The sequence below is a fragment of the Vipera ursinii genome, assembly GCF_947247035.1.
Source record: "Vipera ursinii genome assembly, chromosome: 1".
Lineage (NCBI taxonomy): Eukaryota > Metazoa > Chordata > Lepidosauria > Squamata > Viperidae > Vipera > Vipera ursinii.
Window position 1 is genome coordinate 336,787,669 of NC_139512.1, and position 12,137 is coordinate 336,799,805.

Genomic DNA, 12,137 nt, shown 5'->3' on the forward strand with positions numbered 1-12,137 from the left:
TCACAGGAACTTGCTGCAAGCTATTTTTCCATTTGTTGCTTCTCCTCTTCAGCAGCTCAGCTAATTCCTTCCCTCACAAGAATGGTTCGAACTTTCTAGATCAGTGATCTCTGCCTGGGACACCAGATCCTCTCTCCACCCCCCTTCACCCCCACCCCAATAAAGACAACCAGAAAAAGGCACAGAGATCTCAGTGAATCCCTTCCACAAACCCCACTCATTTCCTTGATTGCTGCTTCTCAAGTTTGAAGGGTAAATGGCCAAGAGACCAAAGGATGCTTCTTTGGAAAATACACACCACCACTCACACAAACTATGAAAGAGGCTATATTTCCATTTCTTTTCCGATGGTTCTTGTCTTTAAGCTGGCCTAGGCCTTGCAGCTCCCAGGGTTCTTTTGGGCTGCCTCCTGAAGAACCATCCCAAAAGCACAGCTCTCCTTTGGTGTCCAGAGGCCAACCTCGTCTGGCCCTCTTGCCATTTCTGCTGGATAGTGTGAGTGGCTTCTAAGGCTGCACTGATCACAGTGGTGCTGGGATCACGACTCGCAGAGTGTAGAGCTGTGAAGGGTGAGATGAGAAGCACTGAGACAGGTTAGCTAAAACTAACTGGCTGCCATGTTTATGGGTCCTCCTTCCTACCATCTGGAGAAAAGTCTTTTGTGCATAAGCTATTTATGCATCCCTTGCAACTTTAGCCTGAAATTCATATTTAATCAGACTCCCTTTCAAGTTAAAGGTTATTTTGGTTTTTTGTTAGTCAGCTATGTCAGGTCATGGTAGAATTCTGGGGTAAATTAATTCCACGGCTTGGGTTTGTACCACACACGAGGTTAGACTAAGGATCAACTGGATAATTTATGGTTTGGTAGATTGTGCAAACCAAGCCATATCTTTGTGGACTGTGTGAACCAAACCATAGCGTTAAGCCATTTTGCAGTAACAATATTAGCTTCAGCACTGCATGTTACAGTATATGAGCATGGCAATTTATTAATCCAGGTGTAAAGCTTATATTGTGTGAACCCAACGTGTTAGGAAAAGTTAGGTTTCACTGCATTGTGCACATCTTCCCAAAATATTAATTTAATAACATAGCGTGTTCTACAAGCACAATTATAGTACATTTTTAGTGCAGGTATAATTTAGTTATTGCTTACTGTTAGCAGATTAGAATATTTCCTTTGTGTTGTTTGTGTTGGTGGAGGAAAACAGTGATTTCAAGAAACAAGGACCAAGTGCATTGATAGATATTGACTCAGAAACAGAACTTGTTAAAGACTGTATGATAAAATGGGCCCAGAATATTCAAGAAGTTATTACAATGGTCACGTGGGAAAAGATCTGGGTGAGGAACGTAAAATTTACGCAAGCCCAAAACCTAAGAGAGAACTTTTATAAAATGTTTTATAGATGGCATTTAGATCCTAAAAAGCTTGCAAGTATGTATCCGAATTATCAACCTAAATGTTGGAGGTGTGGTGGCGAAGATGCAACGTATTTTCATATATGGTGGACCTGCAAAAAGGTTAAGGCTTTTTGGATAAAATTTGGTGGAATATGCAGAAGATCTTTAAGCAAAGGATAAAGTTTTGTCCGCAATTGTTTTTATTGGGCATAATTACAGATGCTACTGTTGTGGACATTAAGTTGATGTTGAATTTAATTACAGCAGCAAGACTCTTAATAGGTCAATATTGGAAAAAGGAGGAACTGCCGACTATAGAAGAATGGACTCTAAAAGTTTCTGACCTGGCGGAAATGGCAAAGATTTCGGCTTACTTGAAAGATCATTCGCAAGAATGTTATATTATGGAGTGGAAAAAGTGGATTGATTATATCCAGAACAAATATGGGACTAAAAAGTTTCATTTAGCATTTGAATAAGTTTTCTTTTCTTTTTTTCTTTTTATATGTAATATTAGTATTGCTTGTAGTCATTGCATATGAGCTAGAGTGCGATAGAATTAATAGTTTATTGTTGTTAGCATATGGATGTTTATGATTGTTCTTTGCTTTTATACCTTGTACTTAGCTCTGGGAAGTCGGGGGGGGGAGGGGGGAATGGGGGGGAGGGATAGGGAGGGTTAGGTAGGGGTGGGTGCAGGGAGGGGGGATTGTTAAAGATAAAATGTACTGTAAAACTTTTCAATAAAAAAAAAGAAAGAAACAAGGACCAAGATTTTTGATGGGAAACTTGAATAATAATTCCAATCCCAGTGATGGTATATCACACATGGCCATGGATTTTATCCATATTGTAATGATCTATTTGATCTCTCTTTTACTGTTTTGTGCTTGGTTTTCCATCAGGCTCCCTCTCTTAGATCAACATATGGCTTATGAGACCCTTCTAAAAATGCTAATAGATTTTAGCATGAATGTGATGGAAGGGGAAAATGGTTAAATGCATGGAGTGGGATCATTAAAATACTGTTAATATTTAAATCGAATACATCTTTGGTAATGTTGTCTCTAACAGGACCTTCAACGAACCATTATAACCTGTGTCTGGAATATAGTTCTGCATGGATGGAAACAAGTCAAGGAGAGAAGCAACCTAGAACTAAGGAGAAACTTCCTAACAGTTAGAACAATTAACCAGTGGAACAACCTGCCTCCAGAGGTGGTGAATGCTCCAACACTGGAAGTTTTTAAGAAGAGACTGGACAGCCATTTGTCTGAAATGGTATAAGGTTTCCTGCCTGAGCAGGGGGTGGACTAGACGACCTCCAAGTTCCCTTCCAACTTTTTTATTATTATTATTACCTCTGCTCTAATCAAAGAACTTTGTGTACAATGCTCACCTTGTAAGAGCTGTTCTACATCAAACTGTCCAAGATGCTGGGTTTCCACCTTCTCTACAAGAATTCCTAGTATAAATAAAAGAAAGAGGCCTCTTTCTCACAAGACATAAACGTGCATGCCTGCAGTATGCAGATGTGGATTTCACAGTCTTAAGCTAAAGTGGAATTGAGTAGTTTGAGGATCAACATGCGTGAACACCACCATTAGCTTATACAGAATTGGATAGTTCAGTGCATTGTAGCGAGCCTGACGACAGTCTTCACATAATGTGTAAACCAGGGTACCACGTTATGGTTTATTCAGTTTTGTTAACTTGGGCACAGGGTTACAGTATTTTGGAAATCTAGCCACAATGGCCTACCTGCCAGCTTGCAAGCCATAAGCCTGATTCCTTCCCAGTTACAACCTATATACTGAGCCACCTCTGCCATGACAGTTTCCAGCAGCAGTGGGTTTCTCTGAGCCTAAGGGACAAATGAGAAAGGCAATGCAGGAAAGAAAGAAGAAGAAATTGTCATCTATTTGGAAAGTGTGACAAGGTTTTCTTAAAAAAAAGAAAAAATATTTGAAGGAAGGGAGGCATGATCAGCTTTGAAAACAATCTACAATGTGTTGAAGCAAAAAACTATTTTGTAATAATATATCAATTTACGAAAAGCAATCGACCCATTCAACTCCTACTTAACCTTGAGAGCCTCACGGCCATTAGCTCAAGTCCACTTTGGTTTGAAGAGAAGTTGATAAACATTTACAGAAAATGGAAGCCAAAAGATATCTCTAAGTTTCTTCCTCAGGACTGTAGAAGTAGTTTTTACTCATTGTTTTTCTTAAGTACAGGTCTCTCAGTTGACCCAAAGACTTTGTTCAGAAATATGCTTACCAAGCTGAGGTAATGGTATGGCAAGTACATTTACGCAACATACTAAGCTTGATTGGCATTAATCTTGGATAGATTTTCTTGGGCTTAGCACATTGTGTGAAACTTGCTCAGTTGATTGGTTTAGAATTCAGCTTAGAATTCAAATGTGGAATGTGAACTATCACTGTAATTAGTTCAGCATGTGAGGTAGTAATACCTAGTAAGAAGATCTGCAAAGACATAGGAATAAATTCATATATGGTTGCCACAAGGAACCTAGGCTTAAGTTTAAGCTACCTGGCCATGCCAAAAGAGATTGCCTGGCTCAAATTTGTCTGCTTACCAGCTGTTGACAAATTCTGTCCATGAGGTGAGAATGTTGTATATCTAAAAGGTCCACCAGCAGTAATTCTGAATTTGTACTTTTTAAGAGTCCACACAGACCCAGGAATGGAGCACATGCGATAAAGGCTGTTTGGCAAGCCTAAGCAAAAAAGACAGGCAGGTTTACTATACTACATCCCTTCTGCTATTTAGACCCAAGCCTCCTAGCCCAGGAATGGCACTCTGCCAGCCCAGTACTGTATTACATTTCAGCCCATGCTAGCGCAATTGAAATCTGAAATCTCAATAGAAGCCCTGTTGTGGAGGGACAGAGTGCCCTGCGCAGAGGAAAGGTTGTATTGTTCCCAAGCAAACCTGGGCCACATGTGGGCAAGGATCATGGAAGTGTAACATGAGGGCAGCCAAAGCACCTCCCACTTTCTTGGCAAAAAACTTGGAAAACCTCAGTGGAACTGTCTTGGCCAGTTCACCAAGCAGCTCAAAGGCTGCAGCACGGACAGCATCATCTGCCTGCAAAAGAGAGGAGAAATTAAGCCCATCTTCAGGAAATAAGGTTTCCTTTGACAGCAGGAAACTCAATATCCATTCCCAAGATGGGTTGGGGTAGAACCAGGCAATTCCTCTATTGCTAGAAGATCAGGGGTGCACAACATATGATATGCTGAATACATGTGCCCTTCCCCAAGTCTACTCATGCAGACTTCTTGCTTCTTTCCTGTTATCAGTGATATTTCAGTGGGCTTTACAATTGCTGCTGGAAAATTGTTTTCACAATGTCATTTTTTCGGACCTGTCAAACTCTTTCTCCTTTTATTTCATATAAAATATGGGAAAGTGTGAGTTGAAAGAGGGGAAATATCTGTTTATTATGAGAAATGGAGAATTTGTTAAGGATCCAGCTAGTACCAACATTTATGGTGAATGTTTATAGTTTATCACTTTATTACTTTGTAGTTTGGTTGCCCCCATTAACATGTTATATTTATCATTTTATACTTTGATTGCCTCCATTTCCCCTTCATATTCCTCCTGCTTCCTCTATATAACATCCCAAATATTTCACTGACTCTAAATGTAGGCTTCAACCTTCCCCACAAGAAAGGTGGAATTCCAGCTTCATAACTGAGTAGAAGTATTCCTATAATGAGTAACTGATTGCAAGATGTTTGTTGTCATAAGTTGTAGTAATAGTGGTGGGTTTAAGTGTCTTCAGGTAAAATTCAGTAAAGAGGAGGAGGAGGAGGAGGAAGAGGAGGAGGAGGTGGTGGTGGTGGTGGTGGTGGTGGAGGAGGAGGAGGAGGAGGAGGTGGAGGAGGAGGAGGAGGAATAACTGTTGTTTTCAATGACAACTAACTGCTGGACAGCAACCAAAAGGGAAGACTCTTCCTTTCTAACTCCACTTATAAACTCCCTGGAGAGAGTTGGAAATATAATGCTGGTTTAGGACCTGGTCCAACATTTTTCTACTAAAATAATAACAGGAGAATGATCCTTCTGTGGCCTAACTTACATGCTGGAGATGCACACAGGCTTGGCTGACCACGATCTGGAAAGTACAATCTGCAGGCCACTTCCCAAGACATCTGCATAAGTTGCATAAGGTATGTAGACTTTCAGTGGCTAATTCTGGGCTGGAGTTGTCATGCAGAGCTTGGATAAGAGGCTTCAGCAAAGCTTTCTGGTACTTCTTTGCCTGTGAAACAATTCTTCTATTTGTCAATGCCTGGACTGCCTTTATCCCCTACAATCCACTTCTAATATCTATTATTAGCAGAAGGTATTTAAAAGTAACTAACAGATTGTGGAATGACTATTTCAGGTCAATATGATAACCAGAAGCTCTTTTCCCACTAACAGGTCCAGTGTGCTACTGTACGTTTTCCTTCCCTTCTTAGTAGTGTCCTCTTTCTTTCATCTTTGAGAACACACCTTCTTGGACTCCTCTCCCTTTTGGGTTATTCCTTCTTCAGACAACTTCTTTGTTCTTTATTTGGTCCCCCTTAATAAACAGCTCAGTCAAGGGCAGCCAAAGATTATGTTGCCTGGCCAACCTCCCTCTGAGAAGAGCAGCTCAGCCAATCACTGCCAACAAATCCATATTATTAACGCAATCCACAAAGTCCCTGTTCCACTAGAGTATGTGTTCTGTACCAGCCTGCTACCGGCCCTGCAGAAAAGGCAGGGACAACCCCTTTACAAACGGCAAGAGGCTGGAATTAAGCCTGCCAAATTTATTAAGATAAAACAGAGCAAAACAAGACACCAACCATGAAACAGGAGCTATGAAACAGGAACTAATCAAGCGGTTGCCTTCAGCAAACCAGCCCTCCCACGCATTCCCCTTTTATACAGTTCAGGGCGTGGCTTCTCTCTGCCTCCTTGTGAGGTGCCCCATTGCCTTCCTCTGTTTACTCCTGATTGACTGCCTCCTGCGTCGGGCGTCCTTGAACAGGGCCAGCTGTGGGTCATCTTCATCCACGCTGTCAGGCTCACACAGCTGGGTCTCCGTGGTGACCAGGTGGGAGGGGCCTGGCTGAGGGCTCTCATCAGCAAGATCTTCAACCCCCTCAGCAAGCTCTTCAACACCCCCCTCCTCCTCTGAGTCATCCGACCCAACTGCCGAACCCACAGGCTGACCCTGAATCACAACAGTATGATTGTTCCTCTCCCTCACCTTCCTGTTTACAACAAGATGCCTCAGTTTTGCACTTTCTGGCTTACCTCCTCTGGAGCACCCTTTGCCATGTTCCCCAGTCCTCGTATTGACAAGATACGCATAAGATAGTTTCCATTTTGAACTTGGGTTAGTAATAAATGCAAAAGAAGGTCCAGCGTTTCTGGTTTCTTCAGGAGAGGATGACCTATCAGCTGGAACACCAAAATGACAGTTACTGAATTTTCAAACTGGCCATTGGAAATGGATGTTTTAATAGTTCATTACTTTTGGATGTTTTAATAGTTCATTATTTTTCCCCACTGAAAAATAGTAGAAAAAAATATATATATACAGTATATTTCTTAATTATTTCTACAATGGGACATGATTTATTTATTGTTCCCTTTTCCACAAGACTAAGGCTATCACACCCCAGCCCTATGTTGCCATTTCTCCTATTTCTTTTTATCTTGCATTGCCTGAAATAACATCTCACCTCTGTGCAGAAGATCAGGCTAAGATCTCTAGATGTTGCTCTGGAGGACTGCAGAGAAGAATGGAGACGAAGGAGTAGCCCATCTAAAAAGGGGTTCTTTGTGTGCATCAAGGCCCTGATGAAGGAAGCAATCAAGTGCCGACTAACTTGGTATCAAAGGATCTGTCTCTTCTCAAAATTACCCCAAAACTGGTTTCCCCAAATCTTCCAAAAGCTTTTTATTATAACTCTGAACCCTTTCAATGTTCAAATATGACAACTTTGCCATTACTTTGTGTAATTTCATTTTCATCGTATTTCAAATTCCAAGTTCCAGGGGTGAACGTGCTAGTTCAAAGCAAAAGACATTGTGGAATTGTTTTGTTTTTACATAGAACTTCAGATTTAAAAAAACGCTGAGCTCAAATCTAAGCCCTTGGTAATGGCAAGACCTTACCAACTTAAGAACATCTATCTTAGTTCTTTGGTTTACTTGTAAAGATCTAGAGAATGACTTTTCCTGTCGTGAGTAAAAAAAAATGGAAATTTCCAATGTTAGGGAAATGCTCCTTACCTTGCCAACAAGGCCACACCTTTGAGGCTGCTACTGGGGTCCCTCAGGAAGTTCCAGGTCTTTCCAGAGTTCAGTTCCTTTGCAATTTCTGGCACAGCTCTGCTGAACACAGCCTGCAGTACCGCAACAGCCAGCCTGGAATGCAAAGGACACAGCAGGGACAGAAAAACAATTTGCAAATTTTATTCATAGTAATCTGAATAAATCAAGATGGCAAATATCTACTCATCACCAGAAGTCAAGTTCAAGTCAGTGGCACCTAACTGTCCTGTAGCCAGAAGAGCAGCCACAGGGAGGGGACAGACAAAGAATGCATTTGCAGAATAAAAGGGAGAACCTTACGAATTTACAGTAACCTTCCTCATCTTAGTAACCTCTGTAAAGGCTGGGATTAAAACACACAAATTTTCTTTCCATTTGACTAGGAATGTAGATAGTTCGAAGACATCTGTGTTTCAAGTCAGGGAAAGCAGATCTACAGATTGCAGCAAGAGGCAGTGCTAGGTGAATCCTCAGCTTCTAGGTTTGAACTGCATCTTTTTCTTCTCTTAGATTTAAAGCTGGAGTATAAATGTAATTAACCTCCCAAATAAGCCAATCTTTTCTGGGCAAGTAATCAGGCAAACAAACTCAGATCCCAAATAAGAGATATGATTGAATGAAGGCAAATTGAATGATTTGATTGAATGTTTTGAGATATGATTGAATTTAAAGGAAAAGAGATCATAAAGCAAGCAGGCTTCAGTTTTAAGAGGAAACTGTTTTACTTTATTTCACATTAGAGATTAATGTGTATCCATTTGAATTTAAGGCATTTGCCTTTGTATACAGATACTAAAATAAATTATTCTCAAAATTTGAATTATGTCATTGCAGGTATTGGATGCTATGAGCACAGACAACATTATGTGCAAGATGCCATCTGCCAATCACAGTTCAGCTGCCAGACAGTCTTGCCCCCTTCACTCTGGTTCCCAGATGAACATATCCATTTTCCACTTCTTAAAAAGATACGTATTGTTGTATTTCTGTGCCCCTCGCATATTACTGATGGTGATATGCGAAGAGTTCTGCATTTGGGCTCCTTGGTAAGCCAGCATGCTATAGGCAAGCTGAATTCCCCACCCCAAAGCATAGATTTCCCCTCTTAGAAGCAGGAATTGCAAACAAGTGCGAGGGTATTGATTTTTGTTCCTGCTCTTGCTATTCCCTTAATGGCATGAGAAAAAGGAACAAGGCATCGGCGGCAGCTTCATTTAATCAGAGCAGGCTTACTACAGTTCTTTATCAGATTGAAGCCCCATCTGGAAGAGCCATTCTAAGTCCACATTTTATGTTCCAGCTTTACAAATTATATTGAAAATGGCAGCAGTTAGACAGAAATAAAAAGAGGGAGCACTCACACAACTTGAATGAACAGCAAATGCTTAAAACTACAATGGCTCCATTAAAAGTCCCACCAACAACCACCCTATGGCAGAACAGGGAAGAGGACAGGGCTGGTTCTTTCATGCCTTTCCACTAGAAAGATCCTGGTCCTTCCTATGGAACCATGCTTTTTTAAGAGATGGCAGGAACGCACCTTATCGCCCAAACCAAAGACCCCTGCCATTATCAGTGCAGCAACACCGGTAAATACTGTAATAAATATTGTAATAAATTAATAATTAAGTGGAAACACAACTAAGCAGCTTAATTATTGCTAGAAGAAAACCATGAAGCCATTTCCCCCAGATGATTGTCAAGAGGCCTCTTCTCCAGACAACAGATTGCTAACCAATTAATGGCTGCTGGACAGTGGCACACAAATCTTCAACATCTTGCAAGAATCAGATTGCAGGTAATGAAACTTTCCTGGCAAACATGTATTAAGGGGGGAAAGTGCCAGAAACGTGAAAGAGAGGGGTTTAGAAGAAGCCGTCTACTTTTAGGAAAGGCACAATGTTACCCGTGAGGCGTCATGTACTCTGTCTCAAGTCTCCCATTGCTTTCTAGAGGAGAAAAAGAGAACACTGGCATCTTATCATCCTGATCTTTGCTGAGCTGCTGCAGAAGAACGTAGCACAGCTCTGTCAGTAATGGAAACAACGTGGCAGAACCATCCAAAGCCAAGACTACGTCCTGGAGAGCCTCAAGACCCTGAAAAGGACAGAGATTGAATGGAACATCTGAAGTGTATTTGTCTTGGGTCAATCATTGGTCCACCTACCCCTGTATTGTTGACCCTGGCTAGCAACAACTCTTTGACAATGCAATTCTCCCAACTTGTCAAGAAATGAGTTGTCTAGTCACTCCACGTTCTTCCCAGACATCCGCAGAAAATCAGCTTCCCCACCTTGGATGAACTGATTGTCCCTCACTGTCCAGAGCTCTCACCCAAAGGCAGCTGCGGGTGTTATTTCTTTCCATTCTCATCCAGGTGAGTAAACACTTCAAGACAGAAGGACCACTATTTTTATAAATTGCAAGTGATGCCCACAGTTCCTTCTTTACTCTGAAGATAGAAAAAAGTTGACAAGTTAGAGCAATAGTAGTCTGCCAGTCCAGTACCAAGAATTACCATTCGTGGATATTCCCAGGACCCATGTCCCAGGAGGAGGGCAGCTGGAAGTCTTGTAGTCAGCTCTTGGAAACAATCCTAACAAACAGCACAAACCATGAATACTAATACTACCTTTATTGTAAGGTTACAGTAAAAGAATCATGCAAGTCTGAACGAATATCTCCCCTACTCCTCGGCTTTACAGTCCAAGACAGTAGGGAGAGTGACTCTTGTCTGACCATTGCCTAGTGGTCATCATCTCCTCCTCCTCCTCCTCCTCCTCCTCCTCCTCTTTAGGACCTCAAAATTTTTCTGCTCTTCCACTTTACTCTTCCTACTTCTTGGTTGGTTCTTTAATAAGCTAAGTAAGGAGAACAAAGGTGGCCTCTACATACTATTTCTTCAGGGTTATGTTGATTTATATGGTGGTGTTAGACTGGAACTGGGAATTTTAATATGACCAGGGAACTCACTTGGCCCTGCTCCAATCTCCCAGTCCAACCTACTTCACTGAGTTTATGAACAGAACATGAGAACAACTCCCATTTACAATGTTTTGAATGCCTTTGATGAAAGGCAGGATATAAATTAAAGCAGGCATTAAACAAAGAAGAGGAAGTCTCCTTAGCCAAGGAGAAGAACTTGAAAAAGCATCTTGTGCCAAGATTTGCCTCCATTTTTGAAAACATACATAATAAAAAAATGGTGATGGGTCATTACCATTATAGAACACCAGCAAGATGCATGACATGTTATAAATGAATTAACAAAGAAGGGAGATTTCTGCTCCAGTTGCAATATAAATAAGTGAAAAATATGTAGCTTCCCCCAGCCTTTGCCTCATATAAACAGAGTAACCTAAAAGGATAGTTGAGTTCTCCTGTAATTCCTTGGCATAGATCGTACCACTTCTCAATATATTGGCTGGATCCTCACAGCATGCTAACCTAGGTTAGACTAAAACAGGATGCTTCATAATTGTTGTGGATGTAGTTATTGTCTTATTATATTTGAATACAAGTAATTTGGTTGCACACCTATGAATGATGTTTTTCTTAACCCAGGATCGAGGTTTAGCAGGTTATGTGAATCAATTCAGTGGATGGATGAAAAGAGACAGTCTCTTTCCATATTTGAGATCGTTACGACTGCTGAAGCAGAAGGAAGACCTACAATGACATTTTTGTGTGAAACATAAAATGTGCGGAATATAAAAGAGCCTCGGTGGAGCAGTGGGCTAATGCCTCCTTAAGTATCACCAGCTGCCTGCAATTAGTGCAGGTTTGCATCCCACCAGGCTCAAGGTTGACTCAGCCTTCCATCCTTCTGAGGTAGGTAAAATGAGGACCCAGACTGTTGGGGGCAGTTAAGCTGACTTTGTAATAATGCCGCTTGGAGTGTGTGTGTGAAAGCCCTAATAAGCAGGCCTATACATAGAATGAAGGCTACTGCTAAGCTTGTAAGCCGCCCTGAGTCTTCGGAGAAGGGCGGGATATAAATGGAATTAAAATAAAAAAATAAAATAAAATGCTGAAATATCCAGGATTGTCAGGCAATAAAAATACAACAGTAACATATTTCATTGATTTGTGACCACTCCATGCCTTTCTACCCAAGGGTTAAGGCCAGCCCTATGCCTACCACTCACTTGTCTTGAAGCAAGGGTTGCTCCAGGAGAGAGAAACAAACTGCTTTGCGATGATGCTCAGCCAAAATGCAGATGGCCTGGGCCAGGAAGTGGCGCTGAGCTGAGTCTTCAGAATATTGCCAAAAGGAACAAATGATATCTACGACATTGTGAACCTGAAAAAGGAGAAGCCATCATTATCAAGGAAATTATATCTGCAGGTTTTTCTTCATGACTGGAATGTATTTAGAT

The 12,137-nt window shown here is 41.2% G+C and overlaps 1 protein-coding gene and 1 long non-coding RNA gene across 2 annotated transcripts in view; one reads left to right on the top strand and one right to left on the bottom strand.

The window, feature by feature from the left end:
- Positions 1-351: 351 nt before the first annotated feature.
- Positions 352-12,137, bottom strand: part of LOC310650701 (maestro heat-like repeat-containing protein family member 2A) — a gene marked incomplete at its 5' end in the record, with an annotated part of 44,322 nt that continues 32,536 nt past the window's right edge. Inside the window, 7 exons of the mRNA XM_083379472.1 lie at positions 352-560; positions 2,807-2,872; positions 3,169-3,271; positions 4,010-4,150; positions 4,366-4,521; positions 5,522-5,720; positions 11,907-12,061. Coding sequence (XP_083235598.1) covers positions 361-560; positions 2,807-2,872; positions 3,169-3,271; positions 4,010-4,150; positions 4,366-4,521; positions 5,522-5,720; positions 11,907-12,061 — 1,020 coding nt within the window. The 3' untranslated portion in view covers positions 352-360. The remainder of the gene's footprint in view (positions 561-2,806; positions 2,873-3,168; positions 3,272-4,009; positions 4,151-4,365; positions 4,522-5,521; positions 5,721-11,906; positions 12,062-12,137) is intronic.
- LOC310648620 lies at positions 9,371-11,473 on the top strand. The gene is made up of 3 exons (XR_014494120.1): positions 9,371-9,556; positions 9,712-10,135; positions 11,323-11,473. It is a non-coding gene; the product is annotated as an uncharacterized lncRNA (long non-coding RNA).